At 38.4% G+C, this 27829-nt stretch overlaps 2 protein-coding genes across 5 annotated transcripts in view; one reads left to right on the forward strand and one right to left on the reverse strand.

The window, feature by feature from the left end:
• Window positions 1-397: 397 nt before the first annotated feature.
• On the reverse strand, window positions 398-20836 carry Naa40 (N-alpha-acetyltransferase 40). 4 transcript variants are annotated; one of them, XM_067137201.2, is made up of 3 exons: window positions 20697-20836; window positions 2967-7549; window positions 398-2884 (listed from the first exon to the last, which is right to left on the reverse strand). In XM_067137201.2, the coding sequence occupies exon 2, from the start codon at window positions 7537-7539 to the stop codon at window positions 6871-6873; it is 669 nt and encodes a 222-aa protein (XP_066993302.2). In that variant the 5' UTR covers window positions 7540-7549; window positions 20697-20836; the 3' UTR covers window positions 398-2884; window positions 2967-6870. The 4 variants fall into 4 exon arrangements, with proteins under 4 accessions (XP_066993302.2, XP_066993303.2, XP_066993306.2 ...); XM_067137202.2 differs by lacking the exon at window positions 20697-20836 and adding an exon at window positions 20619-20694; XM_067137205.2 differs by lacking the exon at window positions 20697-20836 and adding an exon at window positions 19177-19320.
• Window positions 20837-21007: 171 nt separating this feature from the next.
• The window catches only part of LOC136858059 (probable E3 ubiquitin-protein ligase HERC1), an 850878-nt gene continuing 844056 nt past the window's right edge, over window positions 21008-27829 (forward strand). The window contains exon 1 of the mRNA XM_068225263.1: window positions 21008-21788. Coding sequence (XP_068081364.1) covers window positions 21405-21788 — 384 coding nt within the window. The 5' untranslated portion in view covers window positions 21008-21404. The remainder of the gene's footprint in view (window positions 21789-27829) is intronic.

A 27829-nucleotide genomic window follows, 5' to 3' on the forward strand; every position in this document is an offset into this window, starting at 1 on the left:
AAACCAGCCTTCGGGCTGAATACCCAACATACAATCAACGATAGTGATTGGTCCTTAACATAACCAGAGATCATTCCGATTCAATTAAGGGTCCAAGTGATGGACATGCATAGATATCACATTAGTGGGCAGCCTTGATTATGGCGAAAGTCTACAGCTTGGTTCCCCAGTTATACTCTCTTAAAATCAAAAAGGACTAACCCATGGTTGTTTATGGAAGCCAGGTTGTTGTTGTTTCAAATATATTTTATGAGTGGTTTTCAGTTCCTATCGGACACTTAATGTACAATTATTCTGAAACCGTGCAACCTCTTAACCTGCGAGCGGTCGTGTGAAAAGTGTAAAGTCAGGAGTTGCGTACGGTCGTTTAGACCGGAAACCAATTGAACACCAAATGTTTACTAAATACGCTATTTATTGTTACAATAATATAAGAAAATACTATTTAAACACAGAAGAACACTTTTTAACATAATAATTATAATGAGATTGCCTTTTGCAGTTGAAATTGAAAAAACTCAAGTTTTCCTTATGGAAAATACTTTTAAAATGATGTTTCATTTCATTTAACACACATCTAGACAATGCTCCTACTTCCTCTACTCAACAATGAATGATAAAAGTGCACTTTCCACATTTAAAATAAAAAGTCTACGCCATGAGTCGCGTATGGTTGAAGAGAATGGAGACAGGTAACGTGAGGAGTCGCATGCGAACAAAACGACCGGATAGCCAGCTTGTCACTCACTGAAGGAGTGAGGAGGGATAACAGTGGTGTGACAGAAGTGTGGACGAGTCCATTGAAAGGTACTGAGGGGTAGGAAGTGTAATAAACAGTGTTCATGGAAGGACTGATCAAAATAAACAGAAATGGTTGAAACAACCAGACGCGACCACTCACGGGTTAACACTGAACTGATATTGTGGGGTGCTGCCATACCCCACTGTAACTGTCTGGCGCAGACTGATTGTTGTCGTAGGCCTATTGTGTAATCTCCAGTATAGTAGGGAAGAATTAGTGGCCCAGAGTAGATGTTAGTGACTAGAGGGATGATGTGAAAATTGTGTTTGGGATGCGAGGTCACCCCACAATACCAGTTATGTGAGTTTTGTAACTGTCTTTTCCGAATGGCACATTATTTGACACAAACTGAGTTAGAACATTAAACTGGACACTTAAGTGAAGTAAGTATTGGCAATGAAGGCCTAATCTAGGATTAAATAATGAACAAGATAGTGATTTGAGAGACGCAGAACATTTTCATAGTGATCATGTGACAATCTGATACTGAGTTAACGGAAGATGTGATGAGGCACAAAGTGAAACAACAGGCTACACAGATGAATATTTTTTATGGAAGAAATAGATATAGGTGGGCAAAAGCTGAACCAGCTCAGTCACAAATTCATCAACATAAATTAGGTACATACCTACCAGGACTGAAAGGGAACGCAGCTGCAAATAAGCTTAAGCTACTGCAAGAAGCCTGATAGCTGCTCTTCAGTGATAATATTATTCAAGTAATACTGGAACACACAAAGGCTAAAATTATGGATATGAGCACTACGTATGGGAAAACTGCTACGTTTGTTGACCATGTTGATGAAACTGAATTTAAGGCATTTCTGGGTTTGCTGTTATTGTCGGTGTATACAAATAAGGTCATGAAGATGCTGCATCTCCATTTGCAGGAGATAGGAAGAGAGATATTTCGTACTACGAGTGTAAAGAGATTTTTCTTACAGTCAGCAATTAGTTTTGATGACTCGAATATGAGTTTCAATGTTCATCAGAAAGTTGGCAGGTGACAGGGAGGTACTAGGACAGGAAACAAGCTGACAGATAATAAAGGAAAAATAATTGTTGGACAAGGAGACATTAAAGATACATGGAAAAGATATGTAGAACAACGGTTTTATGATCATTGATCAGAACCTTCTTGAATAGATGGCAAAACAGGACCAAGAATTCTGATGGACTGAGTTCGATAGCAGCAGTTGCTTAAGTGCGGCCAGTATCCAGTATTCGGGAGTATTCGAACCCCACTGTCGGCAGCCCTGAAGATAGTTTTCTGTGGTTTCCCATTTTCACACCGGGCAAATGCTGTACCCTAATTAAGGCCACGGCCGCTTCTTTCCCACTCCTAGCCCTGCCCTGTCAATGTGGATGCTGAAGATAATGTGAAATGGTTGACTGCAGTAATCAATGACATCTACAACTCTAACAACATTCCTCGGGAATGGCTTAAATATGAATTTATCACTCTGACCAAAAAATCCAGAGCAAAGTCATGTGGCAAATACAAGATGATCAGCCTCATGAACCACAAACTGAAGGTTTTTCTAAAGGTCATTCATAGAATATACAGGATCTATGAAGAACAAATTTCTTGTACACAGTTTGGTTTCAGAAATGCAGTGGGTACCTGTGAAGCTTTGTTTAGCATTCAGGTACTGTTTCAAAGGTGCAGAGATGTGCATTGAAACATCTATGCCTGCTTCATTGATTACAAGAAGGCTTTTGACAGAGTAAAACATCAGAAAATGGTTGAAATAAAAAAATTGGCTTGGATGATAAAGATCGAAGAATAATTTGTAAACTTGTATTGGAACCAGTCTGCTTCTGTGAGGTTGGACAGAGAGAAAACTGAAGAAGTAGACATTTTAAGGGGTGTAAGACAGGGCTGTATATTGTCCCCAATAATTTTTAACACATCTTCCAGAAAGCTCTTGAGGATGTGGTGATGGGAGTGTTCTTAAATGGAACCTGGATAAATAAAATTTGATATACCCATGATACGGTAATTTTTGCCGATAATCAAGATAGCCTACAATATCTTACCGAGTTACACAAAACAGCCATGAATATGGTTTAGATTTTCACCTCAGAAAACAAAAACTATGATAATTAGTAAATATCTTACCGAGTTACACAAAACAGCCATGAATATGGTTTAGATTTTCACCTCAGAAAACAAAAACTATGATAATTAGTAAAAACAGAGTCCCTGTGTTATCATATATTAAGATAGACCAGAATCTCATTGAACAAGTACACACATCTTGGCACCACCATAAATGACCAGCGGGATCCTGCTGATGAGGAAATTGGAAAAGCCAGGGCACTTTTCATTTAGATGAGCAATTTATTTGAAAAATCATGGGTTAGCAAAGACTATGAAGGTCAGGCTTCTGCATTGCTGTGTGTTCTCTACCCTCTTCTATGATGTTTTTTTTTTTTTTAAAGTAAGTAATTCGTCTTTATTCGTGGCGAAGTTAGGGCTCAAGGCCCTCTCTTACACTTAACCACAATATTTAAAATGATTAACGTACATATAATATTTAAATACAACAGATCTTTTAAAATAATATGGTACTAATAGAAAATTTGGAGATTGTAATAAAAAACTATTATAGAATCTACAACACTACAATCTAAGTGTACATGATAATAAATATAAAACTAACACTAGTGATAATAAGAGACGGAAACACAGAAGAAAAAAAACCTATAACTAGTAAATATATTTCTAATTTTTATGAATATATGCTCATTCACACACTCATTCACACTACACATCGAAAAGTCAGCTAGACGTATTCAGAAAGTGATTCCGGCAATCCATCTTAAATCTCCTACGAGAACGCAAATCCCTAATGGTAGCAGGTAGGGTATTCCACAGCCTCGCGGCAGTGACTACAAAGGAGCGGTTGTAGGTCCTGGAGTGACTGAGAGATATTGTTAAACAGGAGGCAGATCGTGTATCGTGGTTATGATAGGAGGAGAGGTAATTAAATTTTGAAGAGAGATAATTCGGTACACCTGTGTTTAGAACTCCATGCAGAAGAGACAACATGTGGAGACTGCGACGCTCATGAACACGAAGCCATGACAACTCCCTGTAATAAGGTGAAATGTGAGAACCATATCGCAGCTTAAATATGAATCGAATACAGGTGTTTAAACTCCGTTCAAGCATCTTGTTACTGTCTTGAGATATGTCCGTAAGTACAGTGTCGCAGTAGTCTAGAATTGGTAAGATTAGGGATTTTACCAGTTGTATTTTAAGATTTTTTGGAAATATAGTAGAGTAGCGTTTGAGAGGAAGAAAAAAAAACCTATAACTAGTAAATATATTTCTAATTTTTATGAATATATGCTCATTCACACACTCATTCACACTACACACATCGAAAAGTCAGCTAGAGGTATTCAGAAAGTGATTCCGGCAATCCATCTTAAATCTCCTACGAGAACGCAAATCCCTAATGGTAGCAGGTTGCCACTGTGGTGCAGTGGTTAGTGTGATTAGCTGCCACCCCTGGAGCCTCGGATTCGATTTCCGGCTCTGCCACGAAAACCCGAAAACTGATATGTTGAAACATAGACTCTGACAGAGTCATTAAGTAATTGATCAGAGACTTGACATGTGGTTGTACAGAAGGATAGTGAGGGTGCTGTGGTCAGACCATGTCAAAAATGTTGAGATACTAAAAAAAGACAAAGTATTGACCATCGTTAAAACAAGGGAGATTCGACACCTTGGACATATCATGAGGAATGAAAGTAGATACCATCTCCTACAGTCTATTCTTTGAGGAAAACTACCTGGAAAGAGAAGTGTTGGTCAGAGAAGAATATCCTGGTTACAAAATATCAGAACATGGACCTCTAAAAGATCTGCAGAGTTATTCTGAGCCACAGGTGACAAGAATAGCAAACCTAGGATGGTTGCAACATTCGGAACTGATAGGAAGAAGAAGAAACACATCTCTGGAACAAACAGAAGAGTTTTCCTATCTTGCAAGTATCCTTTCAATACTGTGTACTTTGGAAAAAGACGTGGAAAACAGAATCCTTGCTGCCCATGTAGCTTTTGGACGCCTTTCCCATCGGGCTTTCCTGAATAAAGATCTGGTGTATCAAGCCGCTGTTGTTTCAACATTATTATACGGATGTGAAACCCAGACCCTTTACCACTATGGCATAAAAAAAAAACTGGAAAGTTTTCACCGGCAAAAGCTAAGAACCATTATGAATCCTTATGCTGTAGACACTTCTCCTTTCCTTTACTTGATTTTTCACCCCATCTTCTAAACAACGAAACAAATTTCTGTCAAAAGAATTATGCAACTAAAGTCAGTTCTTGAAAGAGCACAGATGAACGACACAGAAGGCTCCATCGTCTGCCACCAGCTTAGATGGATTGGTCACGTCCAACGTATGAATGTCCACAGACTACCTCAAAAAATTTGGTACAGTGAACTTAGCACTGCCAAGAGGCCTCATGGTGCTCTTCTGAAGCGCTACAAAGATATGCTCCAGATGACTAGGATAAGCATAGGAATAAATCTGAATACCTGACATTCTCAGGCAGAAGACCACACTCCCTAGTGCACAAATATCTCAGCTAGCATTTTACAATTTGAAGTAGTATGTTGAAGAGAAGAGGCATGAAAGATGGAAACTTTGCTACAGCCAGTCATGCCCTCCCATCTTTCATTAGGTACAACATGTATAACTACATACTCTATGCAAGGATTGGCCAACTAAAACATCAACAGCACCATCATAGATGAAAAAAAGGAACAGCTGGAGAATGTACACTCGGATACAAGTATCGGCCGATGACACCTAGAGTGGACAAAAGCAGAAATTCCCACGAAAAATAAGGGAACAGGAAGGTTTGCAACAACTAAATTAGTTATATTTTTGAATAGTGAAGGCAAGATGTTCACAGGTATTTAACAAAACAGAGTGCAGTCTATGCTAGAGAGTCAGTGGGATGAAAACAATGTGTTTTCAGACAACAGAGGGACTATTAGGATCAAATTTTTAGAAGGTGTGTAGTAACTGAAAAATACTACGAGAGGGACAGACAGTTATGCTCTGTAGATCTAGAGAAATAAGAGAAAAGTAGTTGGCCATATTAAGGGATTATGGGATCAGGAGTAGGTTGTTATAGGCAATGAAAGGCATTTATATTGATGACTGGGCCACAGAATTGATAGTAGAATGATTCATATATAGAGAGATCTTGGTTTAAAGTAGTTACAGATGTTAGACAAGGCTGTAATTATTCTCCTTTATTGTTCACGAATCATTTACTGGCTGGCATAAAAAGCCAGGGAGGGTTTCAGCTGGGTGAACCTGTAGTAAGCACTTTGGCCTATACAAAAGACTTGGCCTTAATGGGTCTTGAAAAAAGTGCAGAGACTATGATATGAAAATGGGCATTCACTAAAGTGATGCCAGTTGGGAAGAAACCTTAGAGGACTGAATGTCAGGTAGGGAATACAAAGCTGGAACAGGTGGATCACTTCAAGTACTAATGCTTTTATTATCTCAGGAATTCATAGAAGCTTGCAGACTGAATGCTGAAAGGCATAGCAGTCTAGAATGAAGATGTATGTGTATTATTTTCCTTCTACAGACTCTGCCTTCTGAGAATACACGAGTTTTGCAATTTTATTCCACAAGACTCCCGAGCATTTACCTTCAAATTTTCTCCAACACAACATGTCAAATCTATGAATCAATCACTGAGTGTTTCTCTAATCAAACTGTCTTTGTAGTGGCTTTTCATTCACTTATGCACTACCTCACAGGATACGCAATCAACATATGTTCCACATCTGACAGCACATGGCAAATATTGCCTTCATTACTTTAGCCTATACAGTATATTTAACGACATACTGTGAATGAATTACCATTTTGACACAAAGTATGAAGCATTAACCCTTACTGGCAAGAACATGGTAAAGTAGACTCTCAATTCTGCAGTCTGGTTCAATAGGGGAATAAATAATACAGATGATATAACAATCATCAAACACTTACTCTAATTCATTTTCCTCAGGTACATTTCAAGCCTTATCAAATAATTTCTTATTTGGTTTACAGAGGATTTCATAGGGATAATCTTCATACAAAGTATCAACTGGAGATGTCTCATCAAGCTCGTATTTCAAAGCTCGAAAGAATGCAACTGCACCTGGGTTATGTTTGAGCACGGTTAGGACTATTTTCTTCATTCGAGCTGTGAAACCAATTAGTTCTAACAACTGCAACATGAACTTTCCCAGTCCCTTCCTGCGAACACACTCTTCCAACTGAATCTCGTAACAATAAAGAACTTCAGTTCCATAATCCAAATCAAATCTAAAATGTGAAAAGGCAACGTTCTGTCCTTGAGTGGTACGAGCTAGCAGGTACCATGCAGCACTATCAGTCATTTCTTCCAGTTTGGTTTTATCATTCCAGCCCCAACTACACTTTTCATATAGTTCTTTCATATGTTTCTTTTCAGTTTCAAATATCCAGTTTATAGTGTTCTGATCTAACTCAGTGACTCGCTTGCAATCTAAAACAACAGAAATTCCATTTTTCTCAAACTTCCTGAAAGCAGGAAATGATGCCAAGGGATCTTCTTGGGCATTGGCCTCATCCACCACTTTCTGGGCAGCAGCCAACAGTAAGTTTTCTTCCTTACGCTGTAGACGCTTCTCCTTTCCTTTTGTTGATTTTCGTCCCATCTTCTCAACACTGAAACAAATGTCCATCAAAAATATTAATGAAAACATATCTAAATGATTTTAATTATAAAGAATGTAATTTCTAAATAAAATTACATAAGTAGATAGGCCAACATATGATTATAAATCACCGGTCAACCCCTGAAAATCAACTGGCATCATCTTTACTATCACATCTCTACAGGATGTAACAACAAGGTATGGCCAAACTTTCAGGATACATTCCTCACATGTAGAAGAAAATATGTTATATGGGCATGGGCCCGGGAACTTTGTATTTCCATATTAGAACTCATTTTCTACATAGCATATTAATCAAAGGAAACACACAGGAACAGAACATAACAGCATATCACATACAACTTTCTTACCTGAAATGTTCAAAATGTCTTCCGTTAGCAATGACACATGCTATCAATGCTAACGGAGGACACCATACAATTTATTATAAAAGAGATATAATTGATATTGGTTGCGGATCTGAATGCCAAAATATGAAACATTTATGGACATTTCAGTACTACCTACATTAGTAAAAACTTGGAATAAGGTCACTTCTTTTATAAGTACAAGAAAGTATTCAATAGTTTGGGGACATGAACTTAAATAGGCTGCTCAAAGTCCTGACCTCAACTTCACTGATTACTTCTTGGGTACCAGTTAAAAGCCAGATCAAACCATCAACAAAATACCCCCACGTAAATATTGAAAGAGAAATGGAAACAAATTCCTGCTGAAACCTACAGTAGTGTACCACAAACTGGCGGAAAGATTTCCTTGCAATATAGCAGCTAGAGCAGAGCTCATCTACATCATACTGGCACACATTAGATCCTCATTAGTATATAATGGGTGTTCAGTCGTTAACAGCTCTATACTGTAGACTGGACACAATGGGCCGATTGCAGAAACGGTGTTTAGACGATGTCTACAGTTAAACAATGCCTAAGTATGGATGCCGCATTGCAGAGACGTTATTTATCACTTAGACACTGTCTAAAACCGATGTTCAACCGGTCATGTTTAAACAGTGCTGAGAGCACTGTTTAACCTCAAATGAGAGGAGTGAATCAGAATCGGATAGATCTTAAAATAAGGTTTTGCTTTTCATGAGACTTGTTTCTTGAGACTGACAAAGGGACAGTCCGGTAACTGTCAACTTGAATACAATTCTTGGAAACAACGAGATATTTTATTATATAGAGGGGGTAATTTCCATGGAATTATAGGTCACTTCGACTACATACATTATCAGAATTACGTGTCCCGATCATAAGAGGGCTGTCACATACATCAACCGGGAGGGATTTACTTATGTTTACTGCCAAGTAAACACACACAATAGTGAAAACTGAAAAGTAGGTTGTATGTGGTTTTTATATACATAATCGTACAGGCCTTTCTCGGCAACTATCAGATAGGAAAAGGCAAGTGATGCCGATGGTTATCGTTTAAAGAGGAGGACTGGGGAAGAAGAGCCGTGGCCATAATAACAGCCCTAATATTTGCCTGGTGTAAAAACAGGGAAACTACGGAAAACAATCTTCAGAGTTGCTGATGATGCATTTCGAACCAACGATCTCCAGAATGCAAGCTACATCTATATGGCCCGTACAACACACTCGGTTACACATTACTATTGCTTCATGTTCCCTTTGTCGAAGCTACTGTATTTATGAGTAGATTACACTCACTGTAACAAAGCTATAATCAAAGCTACACTTCCCAGTACGGTAGTGTGTCGCTTTACTGTCGATAATATTATATATCGAGATTTAATTTCCACCGAAAGCGATACTCTTATCAGCGGGCAAGTCATGCTCATACTTAGCCATATTTGAGTAATGTGTAGGAAGACAAACAGGTGACTCGTGTTCGGTGCGCACACTGACGAATGTCATTGGTTGCAACAAGCAAAGAGTTGCATGAAAGATACTTCTCTCTCCATTTTCAAACCAATATTGAAACTTTAAATGATGTCTAGTTAAAAACCGGCTGAACACTGTTTATGCAAAGGAAGATCGTGCTTGATTTAGACGTTGCCTAAGGCTTAAAACGTAGTCATCGTTTCTGCAATCGGTCCAATATCTCTAAGTAATAGTTAAATGTACAGTAATACAGAAATCTAGAACTTTTTTAACAAATGAAGATTCATTGCTAAGGATTAAAGATTTAACATCCTTACAGAGTATTATTGCATTGAAGAATAAGTAAGCAGGCTTAGAGAACAGAAGAGAAAGAAAAGGCAAGAACAGAGGGATATCATTTATATTCGTTGCTTTAGTATGAAAAATAAGGAAAAGTTCAATTTAAGATAAAGGAAGTTCTACAATGTCAAATAGGATACACGCACGCAGGATGAACAAGTATCTGGTCTATGAGGAGGCAACACCAGGCATAAGATCTTTCAAATTTTTATATATAAAACAGCTTGATTTGAACCCCCTCCCCAAGTACTGTATTTAAGAAAATGCATCAATTTCTGCTATACCCATTACACTCCTGGGATATCATTATACATTATACACATTATATGTACCTAAATGTGAAACCTAAATTAGGTAAACATATAATTAAAACCAAAGAAGTTTAAAAGTTCAGTCATAAGTAGAGATGGGAATTATAGGCACGAATAGGTTAGAATGCAAACGTATTTGAACAAGGCGCAAGTGAAATCTAGCCGCTCTACAGATATATCAGGGAGTTGCATAAATTTTAGGGGTTCTGATAGTTCAGATCAATAATATTTATACAAATCTCACCGCAGAACCGTCACGCGGGTAACATACACTTGTGCCTTGTTCAAATACCTTTTCGTGCCTATAATTCCCATCTCTAGTCATAAGTCCACTTAATATTTTTTGCAGGACTGAATTCGGATTTACATCGAATTTCCATAAAATATAAAGCCATGTCTTAGAGGAGAAAACTTCATCCAGCTCTTTACCAGGTGGTAGTGTCCCAAGAATGGATGTGATATTGGCACGCATTAGAGCTATGCCGATGCGGTGAATAAGAAAATTAGTTGATCAGATATCGCTGGAAATCCGAGCAATCCATTGGCCAACCTCTTTGATAAAACTGAAGCCATCATTGCCCCAGGTACCACTCGTTCAATGGCTACTGGCAAAAAGAATTTTCCAATAACTTGCTGGATTTTCTTCTTTTAGCATTCTCCCTACTCACAGCTGCACCTCCACCACTCGTAGACGAAGAAGCTTGGTGAAGGTAGATGTGATTCCTCTCCATTTTAATCATACTCTAACATACCTCATCATACTTTGGGTGTTTTAGTCCAGGTTTTGTTGATTTATGACATTCTTAAATAAGCAGGCCTAACTATTGTAATTTGGATTTTCCTTGCCCTTTCTCTTCTTTCATTTGTTTTTTATTCATTCTTCTGGAATTTCTTTATCCATAGGCTTACGTTTAAACATTTCTAACATATTTTGGTCTATTTCTCTCTATCAACAATCTTTTCAAGCCCCATTATTCCTGTAGATTATAATTTCACAATCTCTCTTGCTTTATCTTCTGTAAAATACTTCCCAGTGTAATCTCTTAGGATGAGGTTCAGAGTGCCCACAGGCACGATGTTCGAGCAACTGAGTTAATGACTGCTAAATGGCAATGAATGGATGTTCAACAAACTGAGTTATTGCGTCAAAAATGGGACTACAATAATTTGTAAGTATCTATAACGACTTGATACTTGTCAAATGCTTTCTGTGGCTTCTTTAAAAACTGCTAGAGGTTTTATGTTGCACTGACTCAGGTCTAATGGTGACGATGGGGTAGGACAGGGCTAAGACTGGGAAGGAAGCAACCATGGCCTTAAAGTAAGTACAGCCCCAAAATTTGCCTGATGTTAAAATAGGAAACCATGGAAAACCATGTTCAGGACTATCACCCAACATCTCCCGAATGCAAGCCAACAGGTACACGGCCCGACGCCTGGAGCCAAGAAGTAATAGAAAGTATTAAATTAGAGTTCTACTGTTATTTCATTTGCAGATGCTTTGAAATATTGTTAGATACATGCAATATTGAATGTGGATCAAGTTTAAGTGTAAGGCTATAGTGTTGCTGTTCAATTATGTGAAACAAACTTTTGGATAAGGCTCTACGAAAAACTTAGGAAGGTCATGCCTAGTTCGCTGAATATGATCAGACCAAAAGTGACTATTAAAACAAAGTTGTCTTTTGTGTCATCTAGCAAAAAAAAAAAAAAAAAAAAAAAAAACCTCATGTCATAACAGCCACAAAGAGCATGGGCCTACCAAGCAGCTGCTGCTCACATCCAAGGCTTGCAGATATGAGGTGCCATGTGGTCAATGCAACAAACTTATTCTTCGCTTTCAAGCCCAGACAAGTACAATAACAACCAATAGGAAAATGAAAGAGACAATTCTTCTAGTTCTAGTTGTGGCCAAAATAGGCTGAAGTTTTACATGGGCTGTCAGTATTTTGGAAACTACGGTTCATATACAAGTGGTCCTCAAGGTCTGACCTTGTGCTCTTCTGAGATTGAAGATGTATTTAGTAAAACTTAGCACATGTCCAAGAAAGACAGAAAAAAATCACAGTATAGCTGAGAACCACAAAATCATGGGATTTCTGTTGCTGAAGTTTTCTTTCAGAAAAACATATGTTCAACACTTCATGGAATGTGGAAATTCCATGCAACTTGCACCTATCTCTTTCTCTTCCAGGATGGAAATTTTATGAAATTTATACTCTACTCTTACATACAAAGAAAGATAATTACTGTTGCAATAGTTTCTTAGATGTAAACATATGTTGAGCACAATTTAATTTTTACAGATGTCTCCTTTCTAAACTCACGGACAAAGAAAGTGGATTGCCGTTGCAAATATTTCATTTCTATTACATGGAAACGTGTTGTACATAGTTTTGAAATTAAATTTGTTGTTGTCTCTTTTCATGGATCAATAGCTCTCAGGTGTTGGAAAATCTTATGTTGTAGTTGACCATGACTTGTATTAAATAGTTCACATTATACATACTAGAAAACTGCTGGCTACGAAAAGAACGTGATCATGACTCTCTTCAAGCAGGCAGTGCTAATAATGCAGAAGGTTGTGAGTGAATCTGATATCAATACCAGCAGTGGTAGATGTTCAAAGAAAGTTTTTTTTTTTTTTTTTTTTTAATATGACAAGTTACAGTATTTGGAATTTGGATTTACTTGCTGTGACAATGAAAGTGCAGCAAAACTTCATAGCATTGTGCAATACAAATAGCTTTCAAATGAGTATATGAAATATGCAAACTTGAAATGACACTTAGAAACCAAGGCCTACACCGTTGGCTGCGCAGTAGCGTGTGACTGGGGAAGAGCTGTCCATGCACGTATCGCCGTTGCGGGTACACCACAGCTCGCCGAGGAGATTGTAGTATGGAATTCATGCATTAACTCAAATTACACACGAATGAAAACACCTCTTGACAGGTTATTTTTATTCCTGCGATAGAGGATAACACGGTAGGAAAAGATGTTCATTAGATACATCCAAAATAAAATGTTAAAAAGGTGCCGCTTTAGAAAACAGAAGATCCGTACGAAAATGTTGCATTCCAAGCATCAGGGAAACTTAGCTATTCCCAGGTCCTAATTCATTAAAAATAAATGACACAGCCTACACCGACTAACGTGAATATACGCAATAAATATACAAGAATCAAGACGGTAATAACACGGAAATGATACTTATGCATACAAACTGAACAATTTGCATTGTTACTGAACAAATCTTCACAAATCATTTGGATAACTGGCCTATAAATAACAGACGTAATAAAACAACATTTAGAAAACTGGATAAGAAGACTTCAAAATACACTAGTAATGATAGTAAATATATACCTACGTAGATAAACACATGCTTTAAATTTAGAGAACTCTCTCCAAAAATATAAAAATATTGTATACTAGTACATTAAATTAATAATCTTCAAGAAAGAATATGTAGCTCGCATTAAGCCTACTATAATGATCATGCTTTTAACTGATTTGTTTGCCCAAAGAAAGATCAACAGGATTTGATGAAGTCAGTGCAGATATGATCAAAGCAACTGGTGCAATAGGAATACAGTGGCTTCATAGAGTAATTAATGCAATATGGAAGGATAGGAAAGTCCCAGATGATTGGAAAAAGGGAATAATAATACCTCTCTTCAAAAAAGGAAGCCACAAGAAATGTAGCAATTATAGAGAGATCACTTTGTCTCATGGTTTGAAAATATTTGAGAAAATACTTGAAAAAAGGCGAAGGAAAATAATAGAACCACAACTACAGGAAGAACAATATGGATTGAGAGAACACCGATCAACTACCGATCTCATATTTGCACTTAGAATACTGTTAGAAAAGCATTGGGAGAAGGGCAAAGACTTAACACTAGTGTTTTTGGATCTCAAAACAGCATCTGATAGTGTTCCAAGGAAGACTATATGGAAATGCTTAAGAAAGAAAAATGTACCCAAAAGGCTTATCCAGAAAGTTAAAATGCTTTTCGAAGACTGCTGCAGTTGCGTACAGATAGGAAACAGTAATTCTGATTGGTTCCAAACCACTAAAAGAGTGCAACAAGGCTGTACGGTACCCTTTCACCCTTACTTTTTATCATTGTCATGGATGAAGTCATGAAAGAAATAAAGCAGGTGATGTAGTAATTTGGGGAAATACAGAGAGGCTGAACACCTGGAATGAACATTTGAAAGCACACAGATTAACAATAAATAAATCGAAAACTTTTACTATGTCTGTCAACAGGCAGAAGAAAGGAAAAATAATGCTGGAAGGTACACAGCTGGAAACAGTAGCCCAATATAAATATCTTGGGTGCATCATTTCAAGTGATAATAGAATACAGCATGAGATTAACAACCGCATTCAAAAATCAGCTCAGTTTTACCATCAAGTTCGGAACCTACTCTGGAACGAACAAGTTCCCTTAAGATCAAAGCAGATTCTATTCCAATCATACTTCACCCCCATAACAACATATGGCCTAGAAACCTGCACAACCCAACAAGTGGATAGCAAACTACAAGCCGCAGAAATGAAGTTCCTACGAACTATGGTACAGAAGACAAAAAGGAACAGGGTAAGGAATGAAAGAATAAGGGAGAAAGCTGGTGTGTACCCATCCCTGAATGAAAAAGTGACAAGGGCCCGTTTGAAATGGTTTGGTCATGTCAAACGAATGGACGATAGGACAGCAAAACAATGGCTACACAGAGTTGTGGCTGGAAAACGACCGGTAGAAAGACCTAGGAAGAGATGGCTGGACCAAGTGAAAGAGGACATAGGAACAAGAGACAGCTGGGATGTCGTCTTGAGAGCAGATTGGTACATGGACAGACAGAAGTGGAGAGTGCTCGTAAACCACACCCGGGCAACTGGAGTGGAAAACTGATGATGATGATGATGATGATGCACCAACATCTGCTGCCCCTGAAGATGAGATAGACAGTCAATTAGAATGTTTTATTGATAACATTCCTCAAAGAGAAGTTCTCATCATTCAAGGTGACACTTTAATGCTAAGATTGGTGACACGTCATCCGATAACCACCTTAGTGTACATGTTGGTCCATATGGGCTTGGGACTAGAAATGATAGAGGAGAGCGTCTTCTGCAAATTTTGTATAGATAAGAAAATGGTTATCAATACACTCTTTCAACATCACCCTCGCTGCCAATATACGTGGATATCCCCTGGAGACAGGGTATGAAATCAAATTGATTTTATCCTGATCAGAAGTCATTGGAAGTCATCTGTTTTAAACAGCAGAAGTTACCCTGGCGCTGAATGTGGTTCAGACCATATCCTTGTCATCATGAGAATGCGACAAACTCAAAACCACAACAAAGTTACGAGAAATTAAATATGATGATAGAGCTCTATGTAGCTTCGGCGAGGCTAATCGTCTCAAACTACAGTCATTAGGAATAAATCCCACTGACACTGCAGATTCAGTATGGTACAACCTGAAAATTGTTGTGAGTAGTGCAAGCAAGGAAATACATGGGCACAATTCATTTCCTAGGAAGCCATGGTTAAGCGCCTAAACTTTGAGGCTAATAGAGGAAAGGAAACAGCTAAAAAGAAACAATTATGAAACTGATGAATATTTACAAATGCACCCATCACTATCTCGGAAGATTCAAAAGCAGTGTAGACTTGATAAGGCAAACCAGATTCATGAAATCTGTGAAGAGATTGAACTGCATAAGCAGCACTGTCAAACCTGTGATCTCTTTATGAAGGTAAAGATAATTACCCACGACTTCAAGCCCTGCTGTGGTGGATGAAGATGGTACCCTCATTGGAGAAAAAGAACTGGCCATTGAAAGATGGAAAGATATTGTGAAAATCTATATGCAGATGTGACTACCAGAAATGTTTGCAATAAGCACATTCCTAATCAATCTAACTCAGAACCAGAGCCTTCAATACGGAGGAAAGAAGTAGAAGATGCAATTAACCACCTAAAGAATCATAAAGCATCAGGAAATGGGAGGAGTACATTTAATGCAATTCATATGTAACAAGATATGGGACAGTGGTGCATGGCCACGAGACTGGCTCATTACCATCTTCATTCCACTTCACAAAAATGGATCAACAAGAAACTGTGGGGATTATCGAACCATCTCACTAATATCACATGCAAGTAAAAATATCACCGTACTGCGTATCGTAAATGAACGTTTTTAGGCCTTACATTAGATATCAGCCCCTATCACAACAGGCTGGCTTTGTCAAGGGAAGAGGAACTAGAGAACAAATTCTAAATATTTGTCAGTTGGTTGAAAAGGCACATGAATTCAACATTCCTTTGTTTCTGTGCTTCATTGACTACCAAAAGGCTTTTGATTGTGTTTTGTGGCCACAGCTGTGGTGTGTTCTAGAGGAAATGGGAAATCCATCTCATCTCATTTCACTTATAAAAGGCTTACATGATAACAACTTGGCCGAAATCAGAGTTGATGGTGATCTATCATCAAGTTTCAAAGTCTCCATATCACCTCAATTGTTTAACATCTATGGCGAATATATCATTGACAGTTGGGAAGGAGGATTTTCGACTGGTGGGAAGAGAATTAATAACCTCTGTTTTGCGGATGACACCACACTTGTAGCCAGCAGTGTACAGGAGCTTGTCGAGATAGTGGATCGTGTACAACAGGAAAGTCACAATCTTGGCATGGAAATTAATTGGAGCAAGACAAAACTAATGATTGTCAACTAAGCAGCAGACATTCAGCTGCCCCAGCACTTGAACAATCTCCAAAGAGTCTGTCAGTTTCCTTATCTTGGTTCAATAATTGAGGATACAAGTAGCTGCGAAAAACAAATCAAATGTCACATCATTCTAGGATGTACAGCTATGGCAAAATTAAAAAAGATCTGGCAAGATAGAGCAATATCTATGAATACGAAGAAAAGATTAGTCCATTCGCTTGTGTTATCGATCTTTCTGAATGGATGCGAAATTTCGACCATAAAAGCTGAAGATAGGAGCCGAATCAACGCCTCTGAAATGTGGTGTTGGAGAATGATGTTGCAAATACCGTGGACAGCCAGGCGAACAAATGATTCTGTCATCCGGGAAATTGGAATACAAGAAAGTCTATGCCAAGTTATGTACCAGAGAATCCTGCAATTCTTTGGCCACATTATAAGAAAAGAGGATGACAACCTGGAAAAATTAATTGTCCAAGGAAAAGTTACTGGCACAAGGTCACGAAGACGGGTTGCAAAAAGATGGGTTGATCAAGTAAGAGAGATCATGGACTTACCATGGAGAATTACTGTCCGGAATACACAAGTTCATACAGAATGTCATTAGTTTATAGAAGAAACAACAAAGTCTTTGCGTTATGACACTCAGTCATCAGTGGAACGGCTGGAAAAAGACAGTGGTTGGACGATTTGAGTCACGTAGCTTTCAGCTTACATTTGGGAGATTGAACCCCGTTGTCGGCAGCTCTGTAGTTTCCCAAATGCTTCCTTTCCATTCCTAGCCCTTTCCTATGCCATCGTCGCCTCAAGACCAATCTGTGTCAGTACAAAGTAAAAAAAAACCCACATCTTTTTGATGTTTCACTTTTTGCATTTTTCTTGCACAGAACTACCTGGGAGGACAGTTCTGTACTGAAGTGGAAAGTTATATACCGGTAACCGTTGTTACCAATCCCTTCTCATTTCCATTTGTTCTTAGCCTTGAGGTACACAGGGGTGAACGACTGGCTGCAGGGGTGGGTGCTGAGGCTGGTGCATGTATTCCTTGTGCTTTAGATACGTTAGGAAATACTTTCTTCTCATTATCTAATTGTGTTCCTGCACATATCTTGGAAACACAAGACTCACAGGTATAAATCCTTTCCTTACCCCTACTTAGTCTCCAACAACTGCTGTCAGTTTGCATGAACATGAAAGATATTGCAAAGTTAACCACGTGTAAAAAAAATATATATATAATTATATATAAGTTATATTTGTTTATGTTGTCACTTGTGGACTTTTAACCTACATGCACAAATTTAAAAAATTAAAATGATCTAAAGATTCTTCAAGTGCTATATATTGACCTAAAACCTTCTAAAAAATAATAATGACTAGTCATCCCAAATTGGCAAAAAATGGAAAAGAATGCAAAATAAAAACATGTTATTGCCTGTCATATTGCAGAAATGCAAAGGGAAAAATATGACATTTCAACAACATCCACCTCCTAGTTATGACGTACTTAATACAATTTATATCCTGTTGTTGTAACCCTGAAATGAAGAATTACCACCACAAAACAGACCCTTCGAGACATTTCAGGCTGTTATTTCTAACATGCGCAATATTATAAATGACTCCACTACAGTATTATCTGCGCACTTTTTAGTGATAGATTTACACCCTAGTGCTGAAGTGGTCGACTTCGGTTATCTTCGAGATTCGTATTGGCAACCTTTGAAACACAAACTAAGAATCGCTTATCATCGCTGTGCGACATCTGGCGTACACTTTACGTACTCGTACTGTTGTTGTTTACACAGCAAAGCCAAACTATTGAATTCATGCTAGGAACACGTTTTGCAACGGAAAATGTTATATAGTATTATATATTGTGTGTGTGACACAGTTGTTTGCTTAAAATAATAAAGGTTTATAAAAGTCATATCGATCGATCATATTATCGATTCAATCCAGATTTCATTTCCATTCAATTGGCAGTATTAACGGAACCCTTCTTACTTCTCCGAGTACAAAAATCTATCACTAAAAAGTGCGCAGATAATATATAGGTACTCACATAAATATTCGGTCATAGAAGACTTTACATTATAATGGAGAGATATTTAAAATTACAAATTAGTTTTAAACAATTTTCATTGTAAAGCATAAACTAAATATTAAATAAATACTGTAATTTTAAATTTTTGCAGCAAACATGGGCCTATAGATCGTATGTACCATTTGATTTCAAAGCATGATATTCTTGCACCACTTAAATATTCAGTTCATCGTAGTTAGGCCTATGCTTGTATTCCTCCACTGAAATGAGTATACAAAGGAGAGAATCGCATCCTAATACTATCAGTAACAAACCTGTGCTGCTATGCTGTCATGGTGAATGGAAAAGTCAAATGAGATGCATGGGATGCAAAGGAACCAACATTTGAACAGCAACAACTTGTGAACTTTCACCATGTCAAGGTCTTACACATAAGAGATGAAGGGTGAATATACCACGGAGCATGGTTGGAGACAACATCTGAAAATATAGAATGGAGGACAGAATTGAATTTTTGCTGCAAAGAGGACATCCACAGAAGCTGAGTGAGCGAGAAGAAAATGCTTTTGAGGAAGGTAATTATTGATCCTAAAATTAGTGCCTCAAAACTGGCAACTGAACTATGTCTGTCAATTGGTAAAGATGTGCACTCCAAAACAGTCAGAAGGGTTCTTAGAAACTAAGGGTGTAATGGAAGAGCAACCAGAGAAAAAACCTTATGTAAACAAAACTAACCAAGCCTACTGAGGAAAAAAGAAAAATCAAGCATGGTGGGATGATGTTATTGTTGTTGATGAAAGCCCATTTCATGTGTTTGATACAGAAGGCAGGGTTTGTGAGTGGCACAAGCCCAATATAGAACTGGACAGAAGGAATTTACACCTTACAGTAAGTGGATAAACTTGATCATATCGGTCCTTAATTGGTCCGTATTGACTCGTAATAATAATAGTACAACAGGCGATTGTTTGGCCCGCCCTGTCAATATATTATTAGTATATATAGTATATATTGACAGGGCGGACCAAACAATTACTCGTTGTACTATTACCTTACACTAAGGTGATGGTATCGAGGTGTATATCAGCACGTGGAGTGGGAAATTTGATGTTCATTGAAAATAATGTGGACAAACTCCAATACCTACAGATTCTAAGAGAAAACCTGCACCGCTGCGCAGAGAAATTAGGGATCAGAAATACATTTAAATTCTATCAACATAATGATCCCAAGCACAAAGCAAATATTGTCAGAGAATGGTTGTTTTATAACTGCCCAAAAGTCATACATACACATAGTCCAGATCTTAATCCAATAGAGAATTTATGGAATGAATTGAATAAAAGTCAGAAATTCTCCCATCACCTCTAAAGATCTTAAGAGACGACTGCAAGGATGGGTTAAGATTGAGTCAGCCTATATGAGGAAAATAATTTCCAATATGAAATCATGCCTACTAAAGGTAATTAGACGTAAAGGATATCCTACGAGGTATTAAATTCAACCAGTACGAGGGGAATACGCTTGTTTGGTGACCTAATATTTAAGTGCCTTTGAAACTGCAACATGCACACCACTTAATGACTTTTTAACAGCTGTTATAGCTTAGATAAATGTTTGTTACTGATGCCAAAGGCTTGTAAATAATTACTTAAATATTTATTGTTGCTTTCATGTATAAGCCTAATGTTATTTCCAGAAAAATGAAAGTTTGAGTTTCAATTAAATAATTTTGACCGATAATTTTTGTGACTACCTGTAGGTCTATCAGAGAAAACTGTATATTAACATAGATATCTTTCAGAAAACAACGATAGATATAAAGACAACTTACATGTAGACTTATAATTACAATGAATAAAACACAACTGAAATACGAGGAATACTGTCAACTTAAAATAAAATTAATATTAAAGCCAGGGAAAAAAAGCGCGAAAACCCGAACATCTCACCAAGGCACCAAACCAAACCGCAGTTTAACCAACATTACCCCTGTACTTTTTTTTTTTTTTTTTTTTTTTTTTTAGCAACTAACGCACTCTATACTATATTTTTTCACTCCTCTTTTGTTCGAATTTCGATTCAAATAAATTCTCTTTGATCTTGTTTTCCTCTGTTCTCTGTTCCTCATTGACAGTGAAATTCAGCTGTTGTCACGGTGTTAAAGTTGATGTTTTGTTGACGTATTCGAAAATAACGCTAAATCTTCCGTTTAGCAATTTAAAGCAAGTGTACTGAAGTGACATGTCATGTATGAATAATGTTGCGTGATGTTGCTGATCTAGCTATCAAGAATGAGTTTGTGTTGTTTGTTGGCATACCTATTAGTGAACAGAATGTAAAATGAAAAGACGTATTTAGCAATATTCTACACAGCATTAATATCCAAGTCATAGATTATGTGAGAGACCATTTTCTATCTGAAGCCATGAATGATTTTTCAAGATAAACTTTGACGTGTGGTGTATATTTTAGGTTAGGTGTTGAAGTTTGGTTAAAAAGGAATTTATACCATCATCTGTTAAGCGTCAAAAGGGTGATAATGCAGTGTTTGCCAGTGTCGAACGTTAAGGTGAAGTGGCTAGACCACTTAAATAGCATGTGGGCTGGTGAACCCTGTGATAGCATAGCTACACGGGATGGTGTGTTATTGCTTTATGATCGGTTGATAACTGGCAAGGAGGTAATAATTACACCAGCGACCAACTCTGTTCTCAACCAGGGACCTGTATTACCGGATTTTGAATGTGAATCTCCTTCTTCAGGAGAACTTGAACATCATGTTACAGCTTTACTTTCGTCGCAGTTGGATCTTGCACGTACTGTTTGTTCAGAAAGCCCATTTTCTGTTGTGTTGAGACAAAGATTATTAGTTTTGCGTAGGATCTTTCATGCAGTATGGACTAAATACCATGACAAGGAGAAGGTGAGTTGAAATAAATTATATTACTGTCATAATGGAGTGTAATTTCATTTGGTCACTTCTTTGATGTCTAGAACAGCAGGGGCTCTTAGCTGAGTCCAGGCATTGCTTCCACTTACTTGTGCCAGGCCCCTCATTTTCATCTATCCTATCTAACCTCAGTGACGCTTTTTTAGGCGAGCTGCAGTTTGGAATAAATTGGCTCTTGTCAGGAAAAGTGTGTAGATGTACATAAATTGAAGGACTATCGTATAATCCAGCCCAATGTATTATCACTAGTCAGACCTAATCAATACAGACCGTTCGTTTTGTCACTAGCTGGGCCTAACCTGTCCATCCCAATGGTTTTGTCACTAGCCGGACCTAACCTATCCAGCCCAACGATGGGCTGCTTCACAGCTCTACTAACCCTGGGCCTTTGCTTGCCCCCAGCCCAATGGTCTTGTCACTAGCCGGACCTAACCTATCCAGACCAATGGTATTTTAATTGGCCTGATCTTTGAAAGGTAGCCTATAGTGGTATTGTCACTATTACTTAAGTTGACAGTCTTGTGTAACTGGCAGAGATGTCATCTGAGCTGTACCCTGTTGTTTGTGTAACATCTGTGACATCATCTGAGCCACGCCCATCCAAACGCAGAATTACCCCGACCTCCCTTGGTCCACTCTTGTTCTTTTCTGACCTTGACAGTATTAGAGCATTCAAGACCTAGGGAGCCTTTCATTTTCATGCCCTGCATGGCCCTGCCTTGTCTTTCTTCCAGCCAATGCCTTCTTTTTTCAAATTGTCGGAACCCTTCAATATTTTCCCTGCGATTAGTGTTAATAGAGGATGGTTGGTTAGTTGAACTTCCTCCATAATGAATAAAAGTAGAATTGATGTCACTGGTGTAGTACGCCTTGTCCGCTGCAGTGCAGCGCTGGCTCCAACCTTGGCTTCAAGTTAGCACCAGCACATACACGAGACTTTTAAACCCTTGCGACCTGTTTTACATGTTAAAACACGGTAAGAGATCCTCTTACGCGCTAATAAGTTTGACATCTCCACTTACTTTAAGGTTCTGTCAAGCAGGAAGTGGACTGTGTGCGCGGACTCTGTACACTGTGATGTTACATCATCCTCGTCAAACAGAAGGCGTCCTACTACAGCGGACCTGACTAGTTCGCAGTGGACTAGCGGACAGTTGTAGATTTTCACAGAGTTCGCGCGGCCAACACTGAACAATGTCTCCAGAAGATATGGAGAAATTAATTGATCTAGTGCGTGGTCATGAACACCTGTGCAACACACGGCACGTCGATTACAAAGATCACAAGTAGTCTCATGGTTCTAATGTCATCATCCCTTAGTCGCCTCTTACGACAGGCAGGGGATATCATGAGTTTATTCGTCTGCGTCCACCACCCACAGGGGTTGCTGGACATTTGATTAAAACAACAAAATGATAACACTAGTCAAGAAAGAAAAAAATGGAGTCGGTATGCACTTGATGAAGACTGCTTTCACACTGGTTTGCACTGATTTGTTCGCATTCTATTTGCTACTCCAGTCCGCAACGGCTGCAGTCATTTCGTGCGCGCCGACAGTCCGCTTCCTGTTTGACAGACCCTTTATTGTTCCCAGTTATAATTTAAGAAGTCGTCTCCTATAGCCTAATAGTCCAGTTTCGACAATGTTATCTTTACAAGCAACTTATCTCATGTTTGTACCGTATTGAAGATAACAGTAAGATTATATTAGAATAAAATTTATCAAATAGAATCTTACTTAATGTTATCTTTGTCAGACACACATGGCAACATAGGCTACATTCAAGATAAAGTCGTCATCTAAAAATTTTTTGAAACCAGTGAGCAAATATTACCAACCTGAAATGTAATTATTACAACGTATCAACACACACATACACATAAGCAGTCACATATATTAATATCTAAGTTCATTAGAGAATGGTTCATGGTGTGGGTTACTGTAGTCACGTCCTAGTTCGTGAACCGTGGGCAACGGCTGAGTGGCCTATTAAGTGGTCCTGAGAGTTGGGATACCAGTTGTTATGAAATGGGAGTGGGCATCTCGGACATATTCTGAGGCATGGCCCTCCTTGTACTCAGGCGGCTAGGACTATACAATCCACTGGTGGTCCCTAACCCGTTAGAGGAGAGATCCTCACTTGGACTATGTGTAAGTAAGGTAGTATCCTGCTTCACGAATTTACCGAGCTCAGAACATTTTAAGCAAGCCTCATACCTATGGGAGTGACGGAGTCCCACTCCCATTTGACAGATGAGGGACTCCTTGGAAACAATTTGACGAACAGAATGGAATTCGATGGGGAGCTATCAATATTAATGGGGCTTATGGAAGAAATAAAGTAGATCTGGCTGAGTCAGCAAAGAGGATGCATCTGGATGTGTTAGGAGTAAGTGATATTTGGGTAAGGGGAGATAATGAGGAAGAGATAGGAGACTATAAAGTGTACTTGACGGAAGTTAAAAAGAGAAGGGCAGAGTGTGGGGGAAGGGCTGTTCATCAGGAATACTATTGCACATAACATAGTTTCTGTTAGGCACGTAAATGAGCAAATGATGTGGGTAGATTTGGCAGTTGGAGGAATTAGGATGAGTATTGTCTCAGTGTATCCACCATGTGAGGGTGCAGATGAGGATGAAGCATTGAGTGACATTGTAGTCAGGGTCAACAGCAAGGATAGGATAGTGCTAATGGGTGATTTCAATGCGAGAGTTGGAAATAGAACTGAAAGGTACGAAAGGGCGATTGGTAAATGTGGGGAAGATATGGAAGCTAATGGGAATGGTAAGCGTTTGCTGGACTTCTGTGCTAGTATGGTTTTAGCAGTTACGAATACATTCTTCAAGCATAAGGCTATTCTCTGCTACACATAGGAGGGTAGGGATACCAGATCCATAATAGCCTGTATGTTAACCGACTTCGAATTCAGCAAATCTGTTAGGGATGTACCTGTTTTCTGGGGATTTTTCAATGATACAAACCATTATCTGTTCTGTAGTAAACTAAGTATCTCTAGGCCTGGGATAGAGAAAGTGAAATCTGTCTGCAAACAAATAAGGATAGAAAATCTCTAGGATGAGGAAATTAGACAGAAAGTACATGGATAGGATTAGTGAGACGTTTCGAACAGTATTCAATAAGCAGTTTGGGATATAGAAAGAAAATGGGTGGCATACAGGGATGCTGTAGTAGAAACAGCAAGGGAATGCCTAGGAACAACTGTGTGTAAAGATGGGAAAAAGCGAACATCTTGGTGGAATGATGAAGTGAGAGCAGCTTGTAAACGTAAAAAGAAGATCTTATCAGAAATAGCTCCAAACAAGGGCTGATGCAGACAGGGAATTGTACGTAGATGAAACAGAGCGAAACAAATAGTTGTTGAATCCAAAAAGAAGTCGTGGGAAGATTTTGGTAATAACCTGGAAAGGCTAGGTCAGGCAACAGGTAAACCTTTCTGGACAGTAATAAAGAATCTTTGGAAGGGAGGGAAAAAGGAAATGAACAGTGTTTTGGGTAATTCAGGTGAACTCATAATAGATCCTAGGGAATTACTGGACAGGTGGAGAGAATATTTTGAAAATCTGCTCAACATAAAAGGAAATATTCCTGGTGGTGCCGCGAACAACCGAGCTCATGGGGAGGAAGAAAAAGATGTTGGTGAAATTACGTTTGAGGACGTGGGAAGGATGGTAAATAAACTCCATTATCATAAAGCAGCAGGAATAGATGAAATTAGACCTGAAATGCTGAAGTATAGTGGGAAGGTAGGGATGAAATGGCTTCATAGAGTAATAAAATTAGCGTGGAGTGTTGGTAAGGTACCTTCAGATCGGACAAAAGCAGTAATTGCACCTATCTATAAGCATGGAAACAGGAAGGATTGCAACAACTATCGAGGTATCTCATTGATTAGTATTCACTGGCATCTTGGAAGGGGGGATGCAATAAGTGGTTGAGAGGCAGTTGTATGAAAACCAGTGTGGATCAGTTTTTCAGTATGCGCCAGGTAATTGAAAAATGCTATGAGAGGAATAGACAGTTATGTTTCGTAGATCTAGAGAAAGCACATAACAGCGTACTAAAGGAAAATATATTCGCCATACTAGGGGACCATGGGATTGATTAAGCGTAGATTATTAAAATCAATCGCAGGCATTTATGTTGACAATTGGGCTGCAGTGAGAATTGATGGTAGAATTAGTTTTTGGTTCAGGGCACTTGCAGGAGTTAGACAAGGCTGTAATCTTTCACCTGTGTTGTTCGTAGTTTACATGGATCATCTGCTGAAAGGTAAGTGGCAGTTAGGTGGAAATGTAGTAAGCACTTTGGTCTATGCTGACGACTTGGTCTTAATGGATGATTGTACCGAAAGCCTGCAGTCTAATATCTTGGAACTTGAAAATAGGTGCAATGAGTATGGTATGAAAATTAGCCTTTCGAAGACTAAACTGATGTCAATAGGTAAGAAATCCAGGAGAATTGGATGTCAGATTGGTGAAAGAAAGCTGGAATAGGTAGATAATTTCAAGTATTTAGGATGTGTGTTCTCCCAGGATGGTAATATAGTAAGTGAGGTTGAATCAAGTTGCAGTAAAGCTAATGCAGTGAGCCTGCAGATGCTATCAACAGTATTCTGTAAGAAGGAAGTCAGCTCCCGAAAGAAAACGTTTTTGTTCAAATATGGGTTAAAAGAATCCTAAGGAGTCTGCAAGGCTGCAAAAAGATTTTTTTTTCGACGCTGGAAGATAATTCAGGACTGAAGGGGTTAATAACAATATTTCCAGCATCACTGAACACTCTCTCATAAACTCAAATAGCCAGAATTGAAAGCAATTTTTTCTCTATGCATGCGAGATGTAATGAATGAATTTTTCACCTTTGCAGAGGGTCTGTGAAGTCAACTTCTACTGTAGTTCTGCCAACGACTTGTAGACTGCAGTCTCCATCACAGGTGGTGCCGACCTCAAAACCAAAATGGCATGATGAGAATCCTGTTCTCATTGTTGGTCCACATCTCTCTCCAAAATTATTCCCAGTCCTTTTTTTCAATACTTCGAAGATATCTAAATCTGTGATCGAGAGCAGTAGTTTCCTGGTATGTCTTCAAATTACACCAATCATTTATCCTAGCCATTAAATATTTTACCCTAGTCTAGAAAGCCGAGAATAATGGCCGAGAGGATTAGTCGTGCTGACCACATGACACTTCAAACTCTGCAGGCCTTCAGGCTGAGCAGCGGTCGCATAGTAGGCCATGGTCCTTTGGGGCTGTTGCGCTTTGCAGCTTGGTTTTTTAAATGAAATCTTTTACAAGAGTCCTTTTAAATCTAGCTATGTACCAAAGATCGACATCAGAATAACGCAGATAATTTTAAAGTCAATTTCAAAGCAATACAACGTGCAAGTGACTACTGGCGCTAAAGGTGGCAAAATAGTAAGGTGGTATGCAGGCCATGCTGGTTTAACTAATACATGACTGTGGTGTTGATTGATGGAAATATCTGTTATTTGTCTATTTAATAGTGTATTGTAACACATAATTTACATATAGAGGCAATATGGAAAATCCTCATTATGCTAAACGACACTGTTGTGTCTTGAACTGTCGTAATTCAGAATATCAAAGCAATCCAGTGTTAAGTTTTTCGAGTTCAAAATGAAATATAAAAGACAAAAATGGGTACTGGCTGTGAACTGAATGAAGGAGTACTGTCTATTGATACCTTGAAAATGACAGTGTTGCAATTATTAAAGCAGACATTAAAAAGGTCTTTTTTATTATTATCATCATCATCATTTGACAGTCTCCAGTTTCCCAGGTGCAGTGCAAGAGCGCTCTCCACTTATGTCTATGTAAGTACACTTCTTCAACTTTACTCATTTCCATTCCTGTTCCTTGCAGATTATCTTTTATTTGGGAGATCCATCGTGTCCTTGGTCTGCCCCTAGGTTGCTTTCCCCCCAGATCTTTGTCAAACCATTTTCGTGCTACCCTCTTCAAGTGAGCAAACCA

Source organism: Anabrus simplex, chromosome 1 (genome assembly GCF_040414725.1).
Source record: "Anabrus simplex isolate iqAnaSimp1 chromosome 1, ASM4041472v1, whole genome shotgun sequence".
Taxonomy (NCBI): domain Eukaryota; kingdom Metazoa; phylum Arthropoda; class Insecta; order Orthoptera; family Tettigoniidae; genus Anabrus; species Anabrus simplex.